General features: G+C 41.9%; 1 protein-coding gene across 1 annotated transcript in view; it reads left to right on the top strand.

Moving 5' to 3' along the window:
- The window catches only part of RIOK2 (RIO kinase 2), a 146,791-nt gene that overhangs the window by 76,660 nt on the left and 45,410 nt on the right, over positions 1-24,721 (top strand). Inside the window, 4 exon segments of the mRNA XM_029572819.1 lie at positions 1,451-1,642; positions 2,643-2,735; positions 11,091-11,636; positions 19,829-19,925. Of these exon segments, the coding sequence (XP_029428679.1) occupies positions 1,451-1,642; positions 2,643-2,735; positions 11,091-11,636; positions 19,829-19,925 (928 nt within the window).

Raw genomic sequence — 24,721 nt, forward strand, 5'->3', positions numbered from 1 at the left:
TTGCCTTTGTCTATTCCGGCGAGGAGGAAGTCTGAGAGTGAAAGAAGTAATGTTTCTGTGCTTGCAGCTTTACGAAAGCCATATTGGTTTGGAGATAGAATTCCGTGATCTTCCAAGTAGTTGGAGAGTTGTGTATTCACCAATTTTTCCATTATTTTGGCTATGAATGGAAGGTTGGAAATAGGGCGGAAGTTATTGGGATCGCTTGGATTTAGATTCGGTTTTTTTAAGAGGGGTTTGATTGAAGCTGTTTTTAGTTCATCTGGGTAGATACCCTGGGACAGTGAACAGTTTATAATTTCGGCTAGTGATTTTGATATAGTATCAGGAATGAGAAGTAGCATTTTGGAAGGAATTTGATCGAAGGGGTGTGATGAAGGTTTCATTTTCTTCAACACCGATTGTATTTCTGTGACAGTGATGGGTTCGAATGCGTTAAGTTGGATATCTTTGTTAGGGAGAATGTGTGTGAAATCTTGAGAGCTAGTGGTTGGTGGCAATTGATTGATGAGGTCAGAGATTTTTTTGCTGAAATGAAGAGCCAGTTCGTCTGCTTTGGTCTGAGAAAGTTCTGGTGGTATATCAGGAGTGATAGGTTTAGTGAGATTAGAGACGAAGGCGAATAAAGCTTTTGAGTCAAAGATGAGGTGATGAACCTGACGGGCATAGAAGTCTCTTTTTGTTTTCTGTATACTGTTTTTGTATTGGTGGAGTGTACGTTTGTAGTCAGAGACTGAGGCCGGTGAGGGGGCTTTGCGCCATTTTCTTTCTTTCTGCCGAAGTAGTTGTTTGAGATTTCGCAGTTCATCATTAAACCAGGGTTGTCTTTTGGATGCTTTTGTAGAGTGTTTTTTGGTGGTCAGTGGGCAAAGAGTGTTTGCTACTGATTTTGTTATTTTGGACCAAGATTGAAGAGCGGAATTCGGTGTAGAAACATCGATGGACGGTAGTTCTGGGGCTAAAACTTTGCTGAGGAGTTCAGAGTTACATGTTTTTCTGTAGAGAAAGGAGGGTCTTGTGTCAGGTTTGAGATCTGGTTGTGGTAGGGAAAAGCTGGTGGAGATTAAGGAGTGGTCTGACCATGGGACTTGTTGACATTCAGGTTGAGTTGTTTGAGAAATGCCGGCGTTTGTAAAGAAGAGATCGGGAGTGTGTCCTGCTTTGTGAGTGGGTTTGTTGATTTGTTGTTTGAAACCCATAGCGGACATTGCGGTGAGGAAGGCTTCGCAGTTCGTTGAAAGGGGAACTTTGTCAACATGTAAGTTGAAGTCGCCCAAGATTATAGCTGGGGAGTCAAGGTTTAGGTGTAAAGTTATAGTTTCTAGAATGGGAGAGGTGTCTGATTCTAGAAGGCCTGGAGGGGCCTTCTAGAATCAGACACTGTTAGTCGTCCTGAATGTGAAAGAACATGGATTGCTCTTCACGCTCACTTTTTTCTTCAATCCTTCAGATGCCAGGTACGTCACATTGAAGACCCTGCCTCTTTATATAGTGAGTTAATGGAACTTATTGTCAAGCTTGCTAATCATGGATTGATTCATGGTGATTTCAATGAGTTTAATCTCATGCTGGATGATGAGGATCGCATCACAATGATTGATTTCCCACAGATGGTGTCAACATCTCATCCAAATGCTGAATGGTTTGTATTTAAAATTATTCAGAGGAAAATATTTGGGCTATTTTATCTTCGTTATCAGCAGTCTTTAATATGTGTCGCATTTAAATTTCCTTTTGTAAATGTTGTCATAGAGTGCAAATGGTAACACTGAAATACCCCACCACAGATCTTGAGGCCGACAAAGGACTTTTAGTGATTCCCACAATCTATCTCACACACTTAGAGGAAGTCAGAGACAGTGCCATTACGACAGCAGGTCTAATAACATGGAATACAAAGCCTAACTATCTCAGACTAATACCAGACACAAAAACGTTTTATAAAGCTTCGAAGATGTGGCTTTTTCAGTAGGCTTTTGGGGCAACTAACTTCTGAAGTAAGAAATATCCAGTGCACATTGGGACAAAATTAGGGCTGACAAACTATATTATTGGAGACTTTTGTTCAGATAAAGGATATGCTCTTGTTTTATATTCTGTTTATCTATAATTTGTGTGTTTTAATCTTGTAAATTACCACAATCATGTGAGTGCAGTAAACACATTTTAAATTTAAAAAAAAATAAATGTTCTCATTTTCATATAGCCTTTATAATGAGTTTGTGTGGTTGCATAATCTTTTACTGTTGCTGTGAATTAAAGAATTTGCAGCAGTGATCCACACCTAATATGTCAGTGTGTCTGCTTTATAGTATCAAGTAGCTTAACTTCTCTACATTGAACAGTTGGTAATTGCTACTTTGTAAAATGTAATAGCCCATATGGTGGAAAAACCTAACTGAAAATGGCTTCTCCAGAAAAACCTGTAGCTGAAAATTACAAGATTTAAGTGAAGGGTGTGTTTGAGAAATTCTATATACAAAACCTGGAAAATATGGATAGGAAAAATGGCTGTGCAGCATTTTTTTTTTTTTAATTTATAATTTTAAGGTAACAGGATAAAGTACATAACAGTTGTTCTTTGTACCAAATAAACTATGAAACAGTACAGTGAATAATTATCACATATAAATATCTTCTAGGTATTTTGACAGAGATGTAAAGTGCATTCGCCATTTCTTTGTGAAGCGCTTCAATTATGAAAGTGAGCTTTACCCAACCTTCAAGGATGTCAGGTTAGTAATTCAGCTGTTTCGGGATTCTAGCCATAGTTGCACTTTGTAAATTGATTGCGGCACATGCAATAAATGAACTAATAGCATGCCAGGATAGCTGCTTGTGTTTCTTACTTTCCCTTAGAGCGGGGACCCCAGACCAAGAGTGGCAAGAAGAATTAAAGGCAGGCCAGCTATAGACTTTCATGAACAAAATTTCTCCAAAATATAATTGGATTGAGTACTGTAATGCTTCTTTACGTTAGAGACTTTTTTTTTTTCTTTCTTGCAAGATTGGGTCCTGTTGATGTCAGTTTATCAGCACAGTATGAAAATTAGCAGTATGTATAGTCATGTCAACTTCTGGGGTACATTGGACCTAGTTCAGTACAGCAAGATTATAGCTAGCTGGAAAACTAATGAACCCAAAGCTTTGAAAAACACATAGCTGGAGTTCATCTCAGCCATCTTTTAGAGCAGCTTTTCTTGAAATTCTGTGTTTAGAATGAGATGAATGTGTGTGATAAACTTTATTGATTTATAGTATTTTCTAACCCATTCTGCTGTGCTGGATGATTTTTTTTTTTTTTTTCCTTTGTTGGATAGGCAATTTTCTTAATCTTGTTCCTGGGATATATATTTTCAACCCTGATGAATACAGTGGTCAACAAAATCAAGTAGAATATTAGGAATTATTCAGAAAGAAATGGAAAATTAAAATGAGAATATCTTAATGCCCCTGTATATAGATCTTTGGTGCTACTGCAACTTGAATACTATGTGCAGTTTTAGTTGCCTTATCTCTAAAAACATAGAGCAGAACTAGAAAATGTCTAGCGAAGGACAATAAAAATAAGAGATGAAGTAGCTCTCCTTAATAAAGAAAGGCTAAACAAGTTAGAGCTTTTCAGCTTGAAGAAGAGACACTAAGGAATTATGATTAGAGGTTTATAAAATTATGAGTGGGGAACATTTGATGAACAGGGCCATCATATTGCGGGCGCTATTAGTTTCGAGGGGGGGGGGGGTTGGACGCACATTTTCGAGACACTATTATCCCTTACTGAATAAGGGATAAAGCTAGCGCGTCCAAACGCAGTTTAACAGTGCGTTCCGCCGGAGCACAGTGTACTGTATCGGCCTGATAGCTGGGTTTAAAAGGCGTTTGGACAAGTTTCTAGAAGAAAAGTCCATAAAAAATTATTAGCCTGGTGGACTTGGGAAAAAGTACTGCTTATCCCTAGGAGTGAGCAAAAAAGGAATGTATTTACCCTTTAGGGAATTCAGGTACTTATGACGCATAATAGCCACTGTAGGAGACAGGATTCTGGATTCAGTAGCCTTTTCATCTAACCTAAAAGTCACTTGATGCAATATCTTTCTATAGACACAAGAGCAATAGGAATAAACTATATAGTATTTTCTGTAACTCCACTATTATTAATGGTATATATGGGTATTGATATTAAATCAGTTAGTATGTTTCTGCCTTGTACACTTCCGTATAAGTTGATGGTGCACTAGAAATACAACATTCAAGTTTACAATAAACTCCCTATCATAAGAGTAACTAAAAACTAGAAGCAACTATGGTTATTGTCATGCTTGCAGAGTCTTGTAGAAGGGAGAGAGGAGGGGTGGGTAAAGTGGAAGAACAGTGGGCTAAATTATAAGACGCTATAACGAGGGTGGCAAATCTTTATATCGAGAAAGTTAGTAAAAGTAAGCAGAAATGAAAACCGGTATGATTTTCCAAAGAGGTGACTGAAAAAGTAAGGGTAAAAAGATTGCCGTTCAAAAAATAAAAAAAAAAAGGTAATAATGTTTCTTTATAGGTCACTGATGAGACCTCACCTAGAATACTTGGAGTAATCCTTGACAATCGCTTAAATTTAAAGAAATCCATTAACAACACGACAAAGGACGGCTTCTACAAACTGCAAGTCCTAAAAAGGCTCAAACCCCTCCTGTTTTTCAATGACTTCAGGACAGTCCTCCAAACTACGCTTTTTGCCAAGATTGACTACTGCAACACACTCCTTCTGGGGCTTCCACTCTCCGCCACAAAACCATTACAGATGCTCCAGAATGCAGCAGCTAGAGTCTTGTCTAATACAAATCGCAGAGATCACATCTCCCCCATCTTAAAGAACCTACATTGGCTGCCAATAAACTATAGAATCTTACACAAATCCCTCACCATAATCCACAAAACGATCCACAAACAACACCCGTTGGACCTCCAGTTCCCCCTCAAACTCCATTCCTCATCCAGACCCATCAGAGAATCATACAAAGGATCTCTCCATGTGCCTCCTAACAAAACTTCACGCCACACCGCAACTAAAGAACGAGCATTCTCGATAGCAGGACCCACTATCTGGAACAATTTACCGCCGGACCTCAGACAGGAACCCTGCCTACAAACATTTCGAAAAAAACTTAAAACCTGGCTATTTAGCCAAGCTTTCCCTTAATCTTTTCACTTGCGGAACTCTACATCTCAAGCCTACCTGACAACTTACATAGCGAAACCCTTTAATCACAAATGGTTATCCCTCTGTCCTTCTCTTTCTTCTATTCCCAAGTTTGATCTCCCTGTTATATGTAACTTTTTTACCTCCTCTGATTATTTTACTGTTAAACGGTTTATAAGAATGTTTACCCCTGGTTCCATGTAAACCGATTTGATATGACACCTGTCATGAAGGTCGGTATATAAAAAGAATTAAATAAATAAATAAATACTGTGTTCAGTTATGGAGGTTGCATCTCAGAAAGGACACAGAGGCAACCAAAATAGTGCAGGATTTCTACCAAAAGCTCTCTGAAATGAAATTGAAGGACCTCAATATGTATAGGAGAGAGGCAAGATTAGGAGGATATAATAGACACATTTTAAATACCTGAAAGATGTTAATGCACAAAAATACAAATGTATTCAATAGAAAGGATGCTATAGAACTAGGGGGTCATAATATGAAGCTTTAAGAATGTAGACTTGGGAACAATATCCGGAAATGTTTTTTTGTGGAGAGGGTGTTGGATGCCCGGAATACCCTCCCAGGGAGGTAGTGGAGACAAAAACAGTAACAGATGTAAGAATAAATAAATAAAAAGCATGGAATAAATGTAGAGAATCCCTAGTGATAAGAGAATGTTAATAAATGAAGCGACAGATGCAGGACAAACAGTTATTTGATTTCATTGTGCTTTCTAGAAAGCATGGGGTTACCTGCATGAAGTGGCAGTAACAGCTCTAAATGACAAACAGCTGGGAGTAGAGTTTGATTTCATATGGCAGTGTGGTCTACTTTGAGTAAATGTGCATACAGTTGCCACTGTGCAGACTGGATGGGTCATTTTGGTCTTCATCTGCCGTCCTTTATTGTTACTATTGAACTCAAGTTCATATCTTTTTTTTTTTTTTTCTCACTTTAATTTCTTCTTAAATAAAAAATAAAATCTTTATTGTAATTATTAAACCTTATCATTAATAGCCTTACAGTGATACTCAGCTGGGTAAAATGAGGACCCAAATTGTTGAGAAGCATATTGATAACTGCTGTAATGGTCATTAAATAATTATGTAACTCTTCCACATCTAAAAGAATAGTGTGGAGGATGAGAAATGAAACCATGTTGTACATTTTTTAGATTTGACAAACCTTTACAGTCTGTATAAAGCATTACACACATCCAGTTGAAAACTGTAAATGAAAGTGGTATTTGCTATTTTATATAAATTTGTGGCGTAGTAGATTTGGTAATAGCATGGTCTTACATAGAAACATAGAAATGATGGCAGAAGAAGACCGAACGGCCCATCCAGTCTGCCCAGCAAGCTAGGCACTTTATCCTTTTTTTAAAAAAAAATTTTAATTTTTTTTTTAACTTTTATTCTCTCCCACCTGTTACTATTGGCTTCCAGTACCCTCCAGCCCTAATTCCTCTCCACCCCACCACCAATGTAGAGAGCAGCGCCAGATCTGCATCCAAGTGAACATCCAGCTCAATTAGGGGTAGCAACCACTGCAATAAGCAGGCCACACCCCTGCCCCATACTCTTACCCACCCCTATTTTTTTTTTTTGGAGATGGCAGCCCTCCATCCTTCCGCTCCGTGAAGGTAGAACACCAACCACTGGCATCCCGCTCCGTGAATGCCTCTGTGGCTACTGCCGCTCCGTGCAGTGTTTTGCTGTCTCCTCTTTATTCACGTCCTCTAGACTTAATGGATCCACAGTGTTTATCCCATGCCCCTTTGAAGTCCTTCACAGTTTTAGACTTCACCACTTCCTCCGGAAGGGCATTCCAGGCATCCACCACCCTTTCCGTGAAGAAATACTTCCTGACGTTGGTTCTTAGTCTTCCTCCCTGGAGCCTGAGCTCGTGACCTCTGGTTCTGCTGATTTTTTTTCTGATGGAAAAGGTTTGTCGTAGTCTTTAGATCATTAAAGTTTTTCAAGTATCTGAAAGTCTGAATCATATCACCCCTGCTCCTCCTTTCCTCCAGGGAGTACATATTTAGATTCTTCAATCTCTCCTCGTATGTCATCCGATGAAGACCCTTCACCTTCCTGGTCGCCCTTCTCTGTACCGCTTCCATCTTGTCTTTGTCTCTTTGTAGATACGGTCTCCAGAACTGAACACAGTACTCCAGGTGAGGCCTCACCAAGGACCTGTACAAGGGGATAATCACTTCCTTTTTCTTACTCTATATTCCTCTCTCTATGCAGCCCAGCATTCTTCTGGCTTTTGCTATCGCCTTGTCGCATTGTTTCGCAGACTTCATATCATTAGACACTATCACCCCAAGGTCTCTCTCCTGCTCCGTGCACATCAGCCTTTCCCCCCCCCCCCCCCCCCCCCCCCAATCGAATACAGTTCATTCGGATTTCCACTCCCCATATGCATGTCTTTGCACTTCATGGCACTTCATGGCACATTAAGTGCTAAAATTTGCAATGTTACCAAAAAGCTAAGTGCCTAAATTTGCAATGTTACATAGCTTAATATGGGCTATCTTATTGTTCACTTGTGCATAAGAAAAATCTTAAAAAATATTTTGGACATTATCTGACCGATGATTATACCGCTGGTATACTATTGCTAACTAGCATCAGATATGTATGCCTTGTATGAGGTCTGCTGATAAGTAAGATCACGCTGTGTACTTACACTATTATAGAGCTTTACTTTTGGGATTCTAGCTGATTTATTTATTGCTTGCTGGACAGCTACTCCCTCCTTCAAACTGGGTGCTATAGGTCGTTTGTGGTCATAATTGAATCTCAGCTGTCATATCTTCGACCACTCTTCCAGTTTCCTTAAATCCCGTCTCATTCTCTCCACTCCTTCCGGCGTGTCCACTCTGTTGCAGATCTTAGTGTCATCCGCAAAAAGACAAACCTTACCTTCTATCCCGTCCGCAATGTCGCTCACAAAGATATTGAACAGGACCGGTCCCAACACAGATCCTTGTGGTACACCACTTAAAACCACTCTCTCTTCAGAGAAAGTTCCATTTACCATCACACATTGTCTTCTGTCCGTCAACCAGTTTGCAATCCAGGTCACCACCTCGGCACTCACTCCTAAGCTTCTCGTTTTATTCACCAGTCTCCTGTGCGGAACCGTATCAAAAGCTTTGCTGAAATCCAAGTAGATGACATCGAGCGCTCTTCCTTGATCCAATTCCTTGGTTACCCAGTCAAAAAAATCAATCAGATTTGTCTGACAGGATCTTCCCCTGGTGAAACCATGCTACTACCTCTGGTCCATCAATTCTTCCAACTGTAGATAGTTCACTATTCTCTCTTTCAACAGTGACTCCATTACTTTTCCCACCACCGAAGTGAGGCTAACCGGTCTGTAGTTACCAGCCTCCTCTCTGTTCCCACTCTTGTGAAGCGGGACCACCACCTCTCTTCTCCAATCACTCGGTACCACTCCCGTTTCTAGGGATCTATTGAACAGGTCACACAGCGGAGCTGCCAGAACATCTCTGAGCTCCCTCAGTATCCTTGGATGAATCCCATCAGGCCCCATGGCTTTGTCCACTTTCAGATTCTTTAGCTCTTCCCATACATTTTCTACTGTAAAAGGATTTTCATCTATACCACGTCCCTCCAGTTTCTTGTTGTGTAGAGATGGTCCTTCTCCAGGGTCTTCTTTAGTGAACACAGAGCTTTAGTATTCGTTTAATATTTCTGCCATTTCTTCGTCTCTCTCCACACATTGATCATTTCCACCTTTCAATTTCACTATACCACTTTGGACTTTTCTCTTTTCGCTGATGTATCTGAAAAATGTTTTGTCACCATTTTTTATCTCCTTGGCAATCCTCTCTTCCGCTTGACTTTTTGCTGACTTGATTAATTTCTGTGTCTCCCTCAGTTGAATCAAATATTCTTCTTTGTGCTCCTCCCTTTGGGATCTTTTATATTTCTTGAATGCTGTTCTTTTAGCTTTAATTTTGTCAGCCACCTCCTTTGAGAACCAGATAGGTTTCAATTTTCTTTTGCTTTTCTTTACATTTCTAACATATAGAGTAGTTGCCTTGGTGATTGCTCCTTTTAGATTAGTCCACTGCTGATCCACATCTCTCTCGTTCTCCCATCCTTTTAGTTCTTCCCCTAGGTACTTCCCCATTTCCTCAAAGTCCGTGTTTTTGAACTGTAAAACTCGGGTCTTTGTGCTTCTTTTCCATATTCTTTTAGTGATATTAAACCATACCGTTTGATGATCTCTGGTGCTGAGGTGGGTGCCCACCTGGACATCAGAGACATTATCTCCATTAGTGAGCACTAAGTCGAGTATAGTTCCTTCTCTCGTGGGTTCCATTACCATTTGTTTGAACAAAGTTACTTGCATGGCATCCACTATCGCTCTACTATTTTTAGATTCTGCAGATGGGATTTTCCAGTCTACATCTGGCATATTAATTATCACTGATCTGCCTAGAATGATGGGTGTTGCTGTAGATGGAATATAAAAATGTTAAAATAAAATAAATTGTTACTTTGGCTTAAAATAAGTTAGCAATAGTCACAGATGTAGTTAGCTAATTTTATAGGGAAAACAGTGGGCCAACCGAGTGACTCAGTGGCATGAGGAAGCCCAGGTTCAATTTCTGGGCCTGGCTTCTGCTCCCCAGGCCAGCCAGATCTGAAGATACTGTAAAACTGCCACTCACAACCCATGGAGGGGTGACTCTTAGCAATGGCTCAAAAGTGAAACCCACTGACCAAATCCAGGGGACACATATAGCAGCTTCCAGATGGACAATAGGATCTGTGGCCTCTGATTGATTGAAGACTGACATTACAATGGCTGGGTTAGGTGGCAGTGGTGTTATACAAGGGAAAAATTCCAAGGTAGTGGCACATATGAAGGCTTATAGCTCCATAGCCCAATAGAGACTGGGTCACATTGAGCAGGAAGTCTAAAGGGGAAGGAGGAGATTGCCAGGACAAAACAAAATGTGGAAAGTACTTGATGAGCAGCTGTATAAAATATCCTTGCCCTCTGAGCTCAGCTGTTTAACTTTGTGATCATTTCAGGGACCTACATGCCAGCTACATCAAGCTTTATTATTAATATTATTATTAAATATCAAAACATTTTTTTACTTCCAAATTTCTTAGGACAATACAAGGGCACTCATTTTGATTTTAAAATCAAAGAAGAAAATTTGTTTTTCATACAATCTTTATATTTTAGAGACAATGGCATAGATTTCACTGGTCAGTTTTTATGGATTATACCAAACCTCTAAGGTTTGCTACACATGCATCACAAATCATGTGCGAGTCTGTGTGAGCTTGAGGCTTTACTTATTTATTGTATTTTATGTCAGAATTTAAATAGGGCCTAAACCAGGGTAATTTATTATAAATGTCTCTAGGCGGGTATAATGTTTTTCTTTATAAATGTTCTTGCATTATCAAACTTAGGTGGACCTGTAACAAGAAGTTTTGTTTTTCTGGTAAAATGAATCAGACTGAGGGTTTTTGTTGAGTAGGGCATATAGTTTCACTATTAGCAAATAGCACCTTTGCCCCTCTTATTTTCTGTAGGCTGTGTACAGGAATACAGAAGACAAAACTCTAAAAATTGAATTTGAATACCAAAGGAACATTACATTTTATTTTTTTAAATACTTTTATTTATTGCAGAGTGATCTTGAAAAATATTAGTATCTTGTTGTTGTGTGTTATGGAACATAGTATATTTTGGATACAGTAGTTTGCTAAATTTAAACAAACTAAAATATTACTTTTTTTCTTTTAGCTATGTCAATGAATTAATAGTAAGTATTAGGGACAGTGTATTATATTTATGTGCTTGAAGTGTTTTTTTATTTTACTTATAGACGACAGTATTCTTTGGATGTGGAAATTGCTGCCAGTGGCTACACTAAAGAACTGCAGGAAGATGACGAATTGCTTTATCCTGCTGGCCCCAGTGATGATGAGGAAGAAGCTAAAGGCGGGTTTCCTCTGTGTTCAGAAGATATTAAAGGCAAAGCAAAAGCAGACATGACAGAAGAACAAAACAGAAGATATTCTACCAATGAAGCAGATGACAATTTGGAAATGAGGTCTTCTAAAGACTTCAGCCAGAGCATCAAAGAAGCCAATTACCTGGAAAGTGGTGAATGTCTGGAAAAGTTAGATATGACTGATTTCTGCCAAGCTGTAGAAGAACTTGAAGGGCAAACCATCAGAGGGAGAAACAGAAGTAATGTGGATAGTTCTGTAATTGATTTTCATGGAGGTGAAAAGAAAGATGAACGTGCCAATCAGAGTGAGGATTGGACAGGTCAAGGAGAGCCCCGCATAGATACAGAAAAGTATGAAGATGAATGCCCAGACTTGGTTGGTTTGTCATCTGTAAACAAAGACTTCAGACCTTTCAGGTAGCTATTTCTATTGATTGGGGTTTTTGTTTAATTTTTGGTTCAATTTTCTGTTTTCATTCCAGTAAATAACATCTATCAAGTGATCTGACATTAACTGCAGTTCTGTGACCCCTGTCATGAATGAGAGTAATCCACTTATAGTTTACATCAAAATAGCCTTTGTTGTGCTTGTTTTCCTTTTGACTGAACTGAGCAACTATTGATTGCCATTATATTAATATGTTGCTGTGTTTGCTGAGCATGAGTTTTATGGTGGCTGCATGAGATCAAAAGCCTTCAATTTCTTCTATTTAACCAAATTGTGAACATCTCATGCAGAAAATTTCACAGTGTTCTGGGACTCCAGTATAGACTGCTTTTTCTTCTGTTTATTTTTTACCCTGACTAGATCAGTTGCCTCATGTCTTGAAACAAAATATGAATAGTAACTAGAAAAAATGTTGCATCATCTAAAACTCTCTGCCCAAAATACAGATAACTTCCCTTCAGGTAGGATTGAATAGAATGCAGTCTGACAACACAAATGATCCAATATGTTTAGGAGCAAAAATAATGAATCTCTCAATATAATTGCAGGTTTAATTCCTCATTTTTCATATGTTTCTATCCAGTATCACAACTGTTTATCTTCAATAACTATAGCAACACCCTGTGCCCAGCTCTGGTGGTGGTGGAGGAACATTCTACAGAAATGAGTTACAACTATGAAAATGTACGTTAAAATAAGGGCATTACGATACAATTATATTTAATCTTAGCATATTCATTTGGAATAGTCCAAATATTTCTGAAAGGCAAGTTTCCCAATATAGTCTGAATTTGAAAGTCAAAGGTTTCCCATAGGAACATTGAACTAATCAAATCATAGAAGTATGGGGACTTATTTCAGAGACAGAAAATGATAAAGTCTTCTGGAGGAGTTATGTAGACTTCTGGAATTTGTTGCTTAAAACTACAAGTTGCTAACAAATTGGAATTTACTTTAGGCTTCAAAAGTAACAATGCTTGATTGAGGCACATTAGCATCTTGTTCTATTTTTGGATCTTGACACTAAAGTACGTTTCCTTAGAAGCCACTGTGGGTGGTGTGATTTTGTCAAATGGCTGGGTTTTGGGGAAGATGGCTTTCTTTTTTGGGGTAGAATGTATTTTGTTTTGTTTTTTTCATTTTAGTGATCATTTTCTGAGGGAGAGGAGAAGCAAAAGGGAATTTTTAGGAGAGCCTGCTCTTGGGATCAGGAACTTACATTTTCAAAAAGCTCAATTTTTAGATGGCAGATTGTTATCTTAAGAGGAACTTTGCAAACTCTCAAATTGCATCCCTCCTCCAAAATGACTGTTTATTTTTAAATGTTTTTGCTTGTATCTCAAATTTATATTTATTTTAATTTCATTTTTTATCGTGAACCTTATAGAAACTTAGAACTGATGGCAGAAAAGGACTAAATGGTCCATCCAGTCTGCCCAGTAAGCTTATGGTGGTATCTGCTGTGCCATGTAGGTTACCCCATGCTTATCAGTTTCCCACACTGTAAAAATCAGGGCCCTTGTTGATTGCTGTTGAATCCCATTCCCTGTTATGCCTTGCCATTGAAGCAGAGAGCAATGTTTGAGTTACATCAAAGTATCAGTCTTATTAGTTAAGGGTAATAACTGTCGCATCAGCAATTTACCCCCATACTTGTTTTCCCAGACCGTAAAAGTCAGGGCCCTCATTGGTTGCTGAACAAATCCAATTCCCCTTTTCCCCTTGCCGTTGAAGCAGAGAGCAATGATGGAGTTGCATCAACAGTATCAAAGCTTATTAGCTAAGGGTACTCACTGCCACACCATCAAGTTGTTCTGTGCACTCTTTTCTTTATTTCCATTCTTTAGCCTTTAGGGATTCACAGTATTTATCCCATGCTCCTTTGAATTCTTTTACTGTTTTGGTTTTCACCACCTCCTCCGGAAGAGCATTCCAGGCATCCTATACCCTCTCCATGAAGAAATATTTTCTGATGTTGGTTCTGAGGCGGTATCCTTGGAGTTTCATTTCGTGACCCCTGGTTCTGATTTCTTTCCAACGGCAAAAGTTGGACGTTTGCACATTATTAAAACCTTTTAGGTATCTGAAGGTCCTTATCATATCAACAAGTATTCAACAAGCAATTGTTTTTTTAAAAAGCAACAAACATATCCCCATAAAGATGATAAAAAAGATTTTACAGTTTTTCAAGGAGTAACATATAAGAAAGAGAGAGAAAACCTCCTCAACCGCCACTTCTGATCTGTATTTTTAAACTTAATCCATTCCAAAACCTTAAATATTTTTAAAGTGAAATTTAAAGCAAGTATTACAAAACAAAAATTTTCAAATTGAAGTAAGTCAAATAGATAGATGAAGAGGTAATGAATGTAGGTAAGCTTGTTAGAGATTGAGCAGTTCTCAGAGGACAAGCAGGGAGGGCAGTCTCCTCATACATGGTAGCATTATCCAGTGGACCCCAGCATGGAAAACTTATGTCAAAGTTTGTAGATCTTTGCGCCTCACTGAACATGCCCATACATGCCATTATACCTTGTGTCCATGCCTATTTGGTGCAGTCAGCTCTAGGCTTTCAGAAAACTCAATTGGATCACCAATCTGTAGTTGTTGAATCTGCACAAAAAAGAGCAAAGAGATCAAAGCCTCATACCTCTTTTCTCCTGGGCAAAGAACAGAAGTTTTTAGATGCCATTGGCCTCCAGGTATTCCAAGGCTCAATGCTCATCTCCCAGATTGCCGCCTATCAGCTCTATATGACCCAATAAAATAGTGTCATTTTTAAGCAGATACAAGACTTCTCAGATACCCTACCTCAACAATTCCAAGATCAGCTTCAAACACTAGTAAACAAGGGTTTTGAGGCAGGCAAGCATGAGTTCAGATCATCCTATGATATCTTTGACACTGCCACTAGGGTATCTGCAGCCGCTATTTCGGCAAGAAGATGGGCCTGGTTCAAGTCTTCTGACCTTCACCCTGAAGTACAAGACAGGCTATCCGACCTGCCCTGTGTGGGGGACAATCTGTTTGGTGAACAGATTCAGCGAATGGTGGCGGAACTTAAGGACCATCATGAGACCCTAAGACAGCTCTCTCTGATGTCTTCTGACTGTTCCTCTAAACAGCCCTTCAGAAAGGACTCTAAAAAGTCATTCTTCCACCCGAAGAAGTCCTACCCGCCACCAACCAGATCCAGTGCCACGAGACCTGTTCAAAAAGCACACTCGTCAAACACGTAAACAAAAGCCACAAGCAGCTCCTCAACCAGGGCCTGCTTCAGGTTTTTGACTTCCACCTAGAGAGTGCAACAGCCAGATTCCACTGCCTCACATACCAGTGGGAGGTCGATTGTTCCACTTCCACAACATATGGCACTCAATCACCTCAGACCAATGGGTACTGGCGATAATTGCTCAGGGTTACCATCTGAATTTTCTCTCCATGCCACAGGACTCCCCACCTCTACCAATGTGGAGAACTTCTGATCGCTCCATCTTTCTGGATCAAGAGGTCTCCCTCCTTCTCCAGTCCAAGGCAATAGAACCCGTGCCCTACTCTCAGCACATATATATGATTTTTTTTCATTTTTTTTTAAACTTTTTCATCTTTTAGTATGGTCAACTTTTAGGGCAGTAAAGTTACACTTATCGTAGCAGTAGGTGCAGCGGGGATATCACGCTGGCGCTGGCCCGACACGGCTCGTGTTTCTGTCAGCTTCTTCAGGGGCCGAGAGATGCCAATTGATTCCCGAGTCTGCCCAGCAAACAATTCTGCTACTCACCATCGATACTTCCAACCTCGGCTGCAGAGCCCATGTGGCCAATCTGCAGACTCAAGGCTCTTGGTCTCCAGAGGAAGCCAAACACCAAATACATTTCCTGGAGCTTTGAGCAATAAGATATGCTCTCAGGGCATTTCAGGATCGCCTCTCAAATCAAGTTATCCTGATTCAGGCGGACAACCAGCTGGCCATGTGGTACATCAACAAACAGGGAGGCACGGGCTCCTTCCTTCTGTGTCAGGAAGCTGCATAGATATGGGCGGAAGCTCTCTCCCATTCGATTTGCCTCAGGGCCACCTGCTTGCCGGGAGTGGACAGTGTGTTGGCAGACAAGCTGAGTCGCATCTTTCAACCGCACGAGTGGTGTCTCAACCCCTCTGTGGTGAACTCCATCTTCCAACAATGGGGATATCCCCTTCTCCACTTCCTCTTCTATCAAAGACTCTCGTGAAGTTACGTCAGGACAAGGGAACCATGGTTCTCATAGCACCTCACTGGCCACGCCAAGTGTGGTTTCCAATACTGCAGGATCTCTCCATTCGCAGGCGCATTCCCTTAGGGACGGACCCACTTCTGATCACTCAAAGCCCCGGGTGCCTCCACCATCCCAATCTTCACGCCTTGTCTCTGACGGCATGGATGGTGAAAGGTTAATCCTTCAGCCACTTAACCTTTCTGAACCAGTTTCCCGTGTCTTGATTGCTTCATGGAAGCCTTCCACGAGAAAAGCTTACTCTTACAAATGGAAAAGGTTCTCTTCTAGTCCCTTGACCCCTTTTCCTGTCCAATCATGAAGTTTTTGGACTATCTCTGGCATTTATCAGAATCAGGTCTAAAGACTTCTTCCATCAGAATGCATGTCAGTGTGGTAGCCGCCTTCCATAAAGGCTTCGGGGATGTTCCTATATCAGTACAACCCCTTGTAACCCGTTTTTTGAAGGGCTTGCTTCACCTCAAGCCTCCACTGCGTCCTCCGGCCCCTTCTTGGGACCTTAATCTGGTTTTGGGTCGGCTCATGAAACCACCATTCGAGCCTCTTCACTCTTGTGAACTTCGATATCTCACATGGAAAGTGATTTTCCTTTTGGCAATCACTTCAGCTCGCAGAGTTAGTGAATTACAGGCCCTAGTTACCTATCTGCCTTACACTAAACCTGCAGGACCGGGCGGTACTCTGCACTCACCCTAAATTCTTACCTAAGGTAGTTTCGGATTTTCATCTCAATCAATCCATCATACTACCTACCTTTTTTCCAAGGCACCATTCCAATCCAGGAGAGCAGGCTCTGCATACCCTTGACTGTAAACGGGCTCTAGCATTTTATCTAGACCATACAGTTGCCCACAGGAAGAGCACTTAATTGTTCGTCTCCTTCCACCCTAACAAATTAGGGCAACCTGTAGAAAGCAGACTCTCTCCTCCTGGTTGGCAGACTGCATATCCTTTTGCTATCAGCAAGCAGGCATTCCATTTCAAGACTGTGTTAAAGCACACTCTGTGAGGGCCATGGCGACTTCAGTAGCACACCTGCGATCGGTGCCGCTTCCTGACATTTGCAGGGCTGCCACCTGGAGTTCTCTCCATACCTTTGCAGCCCACTATTTCTTGGACAAAGCCGGAAGACAAGATTCCATCTTCGGCCAGTCTGTCCTTCGTAACCTGTTTACCACGTGATGTACCAACACCCTTCCGCCTGCCCGGTGGGGTTCAGGATGCCCTCTACCAAATTCCACCCCAGTTGTTGTGCCTGTTGCATGCCTTTGGATACATTTGGTGCATGTTCGGACATCCTCAGCTCGGTACTCACAGATATGTGAGGACTACCATCCTGCTTGTCCTGTGAGAAAGCAAATGTTGCTTACCTGTAACAGGTGTTCTCACAGGTCAGCAGGATGTTAGTCCTCACAAAACCCGCCCGCCGCCCCGCGGTGTTGGTTTTGTATCGTTTCTTATTTTATTTTTCAGCACTGCCTGTAGCTTTCAAACAAGACTGAAGGGGGACCCCTGCTGGCTGCAGGGTTAGTGCCATGCTGGGCATGCCCAGTAGGGGCCAGTCAAAGTTCTGGAAACTTTGACAGAAGTTTTCCGTTATTGGGCTCCATCCTGTGATGTCACACATGTGTGAGGACTAACATCCTGCTGTCCTGTGAGAACACCTGTTACGGTAAGCAACATTTGTTAATTCAGCAGCGTAGCCGTGCTACTGAATATGCCGTGTTCTCCAAGGACAGGCAGGATGGTTCAGCTCTGCAAAAAAGATCCTGAAGAGGGACCCCATGAGCATGTGTTTGTATAGGGCACATGCTCAATGTCCCCAAGTCAAAGTTCTAGAAACTTTGACATAAGTTTTCAGTGCCAGGGCTCTATCTGATGATGTCACCCATGTGTGAGGACTAACATCCTGCTGTCCTCAGAGTACAACTATTACAGGTAAGCAACTCTGCTTAACTTAACCAAATAACTTTAAAAATTTGGCCCATTATATTTATGTGACTATATCCCTCAACTATTATAGAATATTCAAACTGAGTTTTCAATATTTGAGACAAAATGGAAAAGATTATTTTCTCTCTGCTATTCTTAGGAGCCCAGTATTATAACATAATTATGCACATAAGTCTGCTCTGAAAATCAGTGTGCAAATTCTTGTGCAGCATACAAGCACATATTTACGCCTGCATGGAAGCAGTTTTGGAAAGTGTGATTCTAAATGATAAGAACATAAGAAATTGCCATGCTGGGTCAGACCAAGGGTCCATCAAGCCCAGCATCCTGTTTCCAACAGAGGCCAATCCAAGTCACAAGTACCTGGCCTAAACTCTAAATTTCTTTTGTACATACTTTTACACATACAGCCTCAGGGGTAGTTTTCAAATGGCCTACATACGTGTGTAAAATGATGTTTTATGCACGTATATGCTATAAAAAAAAAATTCACTCCTAAAAGAATTTTTAGTGCATTCCTCTAGACCCTACAGTTAAGCAATTCTGGTTTTCAGGATATCTGGTTTTCAGGATATGAAGTATATTTTCATGGGCTACCTCCACTGTATGCAAATACCTTGTGCATATTCATTGTGGAAGTCCTGAAAATCAGATCTGTTTGTGATACTTCAGAACCACAGTTGCCTGCCCCTGTACTAGAATAGTAAGTCTTAAATTCTTAGGCTTCACATGATTGCTAAGCATTTTATTGTCTTTGACAGCTTACAGTTTTTAAATCAGTCACCACTTCTGTTTTAGTCACATCTAGTTTGTTATTTCTATTTTAGAATCTCCTATAACGTTTCAGTATCTTCCTTCATATTGGATATGACATCTGAGTTCATATTATTTTTAAACTCAATCATGTTGAAACATGTATCTATCCCAAATTTTAAGTCTGGAATTGCTGATACAGATTTTTTTTTTTAGGTGTGCATAAGCTGCTATAGGAAAACCTTTGGAATTTTCTGGTTTATTCAAATCAAACTCACTGTTTCCACAGACTACAGTCTAAATTTTGACATCTTTTAATTCCACTGCACAATCTGCTTTGATAAACTTGAGATCCTGAGGCATCTGAACCTCTGGAGTCCTGAAAAACTCTGGCAGGCAAAGAGTCACAGTGGAATGGGGAAACTCTCAGTACATCTTTCCCAGTCTTAGCTCCTGATATCCTAGCATCAAGATCCTGTTCAACCTTTGCTCTCGATATTTTCACATGTCAACATACTAGACACTTCAGTAATATAATGGGTTTTTAACCCATCTTCTTCCATCATTTGGTGTATCTGCAGAAAAGCTTGAAAGTATATACATGAATGATTTTTTTTTTCACAAACTGAAGGGAAAAGCATCAGCAGTTTAAAAAATATATATATTGATCAAACCCCAAATGGTCTGCATACCTTGCTGCCATTTTGCTTCTCTCACCATCTCTAATGGGAATATATACAGTGGTACATTTTCTTATTTGTATGTGTCATAAATCTATTGTACTGGTGAGGTATGAAATGGAGGTCAACAAAGATGTTAGATCTTAATCATTCTGTGGCTTTAAAAAAAAAAAAAAAAGTAAGGAATTTTAATCCTGGTGTCATGGCTAATTCCAATACAAATTATATAATTTAGAACCTGCTGAAATTACCCCAAAGAAAGATCTGCGTTAGACATGAAATAACTTGTGCCTTTTGTTTTAATTCATGTACAGAATTTTAGATTAAAGACTCAAGAAATAAATGACCTAAAAATGTAAGCAGTATATAAAAAAGCAGAATTTCTTCCTCTTAGTGTGATGTTAAACGTTTTCAGATCTCATCTTTGCCACAGGGCTATTAGAGTATAACGGGCTGGTTTCTTAATTTGTTGCTAAATTAACTAAAATTCTCATTTTTTAGAGATGAAGATAGTAGGATACATATCAATGAACATAGGACAAGAACTACGAGTCTCACCTCTGTTGGCAGCATTGGGAACTGTTCGACAATTCCACCAGTAAGTATAGACTATGATATTTTCTTCTTCTTACTATGTTGGGGGAACCGATTGTTTTTTTAGTATATCACATTAGCAGAGTCAGATACTAATGGCTGAAATCACATCTTTTACTTAACAAATTGATATTTTATTGTAAATATTCAGATTTCTTTTTTTGCCTTCTACCAAAGAGGTTATGATCAGATTTTATTTCCCCCTGGACCTGCTTGCTCTCTTCAGCCCTTCCATTTCCATTCTCTCTTCTGCCAAATATAATCTTTATTTCGTAGCGTGTAGCAAGTTGGACCCAGGACTAATGGGTTATGCTCTCCTGCCAGCAGATGGAGACTGAGTCAGATTTCAATACTTATGTCACCCTAAATATACACCCCTTCAGTGACCTCAGCCCTTCGATATTTCTCCGTCTCCAACAGATGGCAAACGTACCTCTCCCTATGAGATTGCTGTACTTTTTGGAAAGAGAAAATCTACATTTAAACTGGAGAAAAAAATTGGGTCCCGCTCTACTGCAGTGATACTTAAAGGTCCCTCCTCCCACCTGAGAATTCCTGAGGCGATTTCTGAGATCCTTCAGAGGTGTGCCTTGGTCCGGTAGCTGATTCCCAGCATGAACTTTGCTGCTTAAGCAGCTGAAAGGGAACGGGTGCAGGCAGCCAAAGCCCTCTACCCCCGCAGCCAGATACCGTTTCTGTACTCAGCTAGTAAGCACTGAGCCCAGGTAAGTTTAAAAAAAAAAAAAAAAAAGTATCTCCCAATTCAGAGACATTTGGAGGGGTTTCGGTAAGACTTCCTCCGGTCTCCTTGCTCGGCGGGCCATATAGACATCGTTCCTGATCCCGTTGGGGTAAGGGAAAGTGTGCTTCCGAGCAGGTTGAGCGGTCCCCCTGGTGGGCTAGACCCCACTTAGGCTTGGTCGGCTCACCGAGTGGTAGGCCGCAGCAGCACCATCTTGGGTGCGTCTTTGTGTATGTCGTATTGCCCTCCATAAAACGTCTGTACATGCAGTGTGTCGGCTCTGCGCATGTGCTGTGCGCATAACGTCACATTTGTACATGCGTGCACAACCTACTAAGTGCAGAATATAGGTAAAGCCGGGTGCATGGGCTGCTCATGTGCCTCGCTGCGTCCCGCCTAGGTGCCCGCAATCTGTGTGCATAAAATTTTAAGCGCAGGCCGACAGAACACACAGTTACCACCACCGATGGCTCTGGCAGCCAAGAAACACAAGTGTCTTTCTTTCTCCGTTGCTTGTCATATTAGGACTTCACAGTCTGACCTGAATTCCAACTTATGTCAGCACTGTGAGGAAGCCCATGGAGAGCTGGTCTCTCCGGATTTTGCTAAGCCCAGCTCCACCCATTCAGAGGATGGGTTAGCCACAGCCTTAACTGGAAGTGCCCTGGGACTGGGTCATCCATGGGAGAGGGAAATTCAGTGGCACCTACCCCAGAACCTCCTGGGCTAGGCATGGACCCATCTGCCTTCTCTTGGATGGAATTTTTTCAGGGCTTCAAGCCTTCGTACAGGCACAGTCTGCTACCTCACTTGCCCCTGTCCGGACAGAACCTCAGTCTGTAAACCCTCCCTCTTCCAGTCCTATCAGCAGACCTCTAAGCATGCCTTGCCTCACCAAGGATATCCCTGGCAGGGACCCTGGACGGCACAAATGAAGAGAAGGATACAGATTCCTTGGAAGATAGGGAAATTCCCCCTAATTTAAAACCGTATAGGACCGTGTTACGGTTTTTCCATAGAGACGAATTGCCGGCCCTGGTTTCTCAGATCCTGAAGATGCTGGGAGTTCCTGGGGCGGACTCTATAACGAAACCAAAGAAGAATCCCATTCTGATTTCCCTATGGAAAGCCTCTTGCTACTTTCCAGTACTGGAAGCCATCCAGGAGTTGATTGACCTGGAATGGGTTGCCCAAGAAGCAAGTTTTAAAGGGGGACAAGCGTTAGAAGCTCTATACCCACTGGATCCAGCAGTGAAAGAGCATTTGCGTTGCCCTAAATTGGATGCGCTGGTCTGTGCCATCTCTAAGTGAACAGCTATCCCAGTGGAGGGAGGAGCGGCCTTCAAGGATGCGACAATAGGTGGATGGAGTCCATCCTTAAACAAGCCTTTGATACAGTAGCAATGACCTTAGATTGCTTTTTGTTGTGCCCTGATGGCTCATTCATGCCTACTCCTCTCTTAGGAGGTGCATGACTCGGGGGTGAATTCCAGAGCGGTTATGGAACCCATCGCCTTTTTAGCTGACATGGGCTCAGATCTAGTCCATACTTCAACCAGAGGAGTGGCCTCAGTGGTGGCAGCCAGAAGACAGCTATAGCTGCGGAATTGGTCAGCAGATGCAACCTCCAAGGCAAATCTTACAAAGATGCCCTTTAAAGGATCACTTCTTTTCAGAAGCGAATTGGAAAAGCTGGCCAGTAAATGGGGTGACTCTCCAGTTCTCCGGCTACCAGAAGATAAGGGAAAGCAGGTACAGCACCCCTCGCCTGTGAGGGATGGATCCAGGGGCTCCCAAAGCTTTCGCCCTTACGGAAACTCAACATTTCAGAAGTCTCAGCCCTTTGGGAGGTCTGTCCTTTTGCAGTTGACAGCCCAAGAGAGGAGCAGGCTCGAGTTCAGGTGTGTCCTGAACCCCCCCCCCCCCCCCCAATGAAATTTTGCCATCCCACCCTCTGAATGAGGAGATAGGGGGTTGACTGTCCTTCTACCAGAGGTGGGATGAGATCACTTCAGACAAATGAGTACTGGAGGTCAGACAAGAAGGATATGCACTGGAATTTCACAGCATTCCTTGGGACATATTCAAGATGTCTCCTTTCCAGTCCCAGAACAAGAAGCAGGCAGTGGAGACTACTCTTTTAAGGCTCCTCAGGATGAGGGATATAATCCCAGTACCTGCGCCCCAGGTACTGGGGTGGTGTTCCATCTATGTCATCATAGATGGAACACCAAGAAGAAAGGTTCTTTTCAAGTCCCATCCTGGACCTCAAAAGCGTCAACTGACACCTGCAAGTGAATCATTTCCGCATGGAGACCCTATGCTCCATGATAATGGCTGTACAATTGGGAGAGTTCTTAGCCTCCCTGGACCTATCCGAGGCCTACCTACATATTCCAATCTGTCAAGAACACAAATATTTCCTACGCTTTGCGATACTGGGATGCCATTATCAATTCCGGACACCGCCCTTCAGCTTAGCCACTGCCCCCAGAACATTTTCCAAGATTATGGTGGTTGTAGCAGCAGCATTGAGAAAAGAGGGAATTCGGGTGCACCCATACTTGGATGACTGGTTGATCCAGGCCAAGTCCATGGAAGAGAGTATCCGGGTAACCATCAGGGTGACCTCCTTGCTTCAGGAACACTCTTGGTCGTAAACCTGGACAAAAGAAGTCTTAAGCCCTCCCAGTCCTTGGACTATCTGTGAGTCCAGATCAACACTAAGCAGGGCAAGGTCTTTCTTCCGACCATGTGGATAATGAAGTTGATGTCCCAAGTGCATCAGTTGATGAGCACGATACACCCGATGGTGTTGAGCTATCTCCAAGTTCTTGGTTTGATGGCAGCAACCCTGGAAGTAGTGCCGTGGATGAGGGCACACTTGCAACCACTTCAGTTCTCACTACTGTCACGTTGGAACCCGCAGTCTCAAGACTATTCACTTCGCCTCCACTTACCAGTAGGAGTATGCTATTGGCTCCAGTGGTGGCTACAGGAAGCTCATCTGAGCAGGGGTGTACCCCTGTCCTCTCCAAACTGGCTGTTCCTCACAACAGATTTGAGCCTGCAAGGCTGGGGAGCTCACTTTCAGACACTGACGGCCCAAGGACATTGGACCGAGGAAAAGGCCCTCTTGAACATCAACTGCCTGGAAGCCTAGGCAGTCAGATTGGCGTGTCTACAATTCAACTACAGACTCCAGGGTCGAGCGGTCCGTCTAATGTAGGACAATGCAACCTCGGTTACCTCCATCAACCGCCAGGATGGAAGCAAGAAATGGGCAGAAATACATCTACAGATGAGCTCAACTTCCCACAATGCAGGAAAATATAGTACCAGAGTAGACTTTCTAAGCAGAGAGAGTCTGGATCCAGGAGAATGGGCATTGTTGGCCAAAGCCTTTCAGCTGATAGTAGATCGCTGGGGTCTCCCGTCCATCGACCTGCTGGACACATCTCACAATGTGAAGTTCCCTAATTCTTCAGTCGCAGAAGAGATCGGTGGTCCCTGGTGATTGACTCTCTCGTTCAGACCTGGCTGGAAGAAGAGTTGCTATATGCCTTCCCTCCATGGTCCCTGCTGGGCAGGGTCATTCGCCGAATCGAGCACCACAGGGGATTACTCCTACTAGTAGCTCCAGATTGGCCCAGGCATCCATGGTATGTGGACATGTGAAGACTCAGTGTCTTCCAGGGATCAATGCTCATCTCTCGGATCACCTCTTACCAGCTGTATATGACTCAGTACAACAGGGTCTTATTCAAGCAGATACAGGACTTTGCAGAGTCCCTGCCTTAGCAATTCCAGGAACAGCTTCAAACACTGGTACACAAGGGTTTCGAGGCAGGGAAGCAAGAAATAAGATCCTCTTATGATATCTTTGACACCACTTCCAGGGTATCTGCAACTGCTATTTCGGCAAGAAGATGGGCCTGGCTCAAGTCTTCGGGCTTGCGCCCTGACGTAAAAGACAGATTATCTGATCTGCCCTGCATAGGAGACAATCTGTTTGGCGAACAGATTCAGCGGACGGTGGCGGAACTCAAGGACCATCA

This window comes from Rhinatrema bivittatum, chromosome 1, assembly GCF_901001135.1.
Source record: "Rhinatrema bivittatum chromosome 1, aRhiBiv1.1, whole genome shotgun sequence".
Taxonomy (NCBI): domain Eukaryota; kingdom Metazoa; phylum Chordata; class Amphibia; order Gymnophiona; family Rhinatrematidae; genus Rhinatrema; species Rhinatrema bivittatum.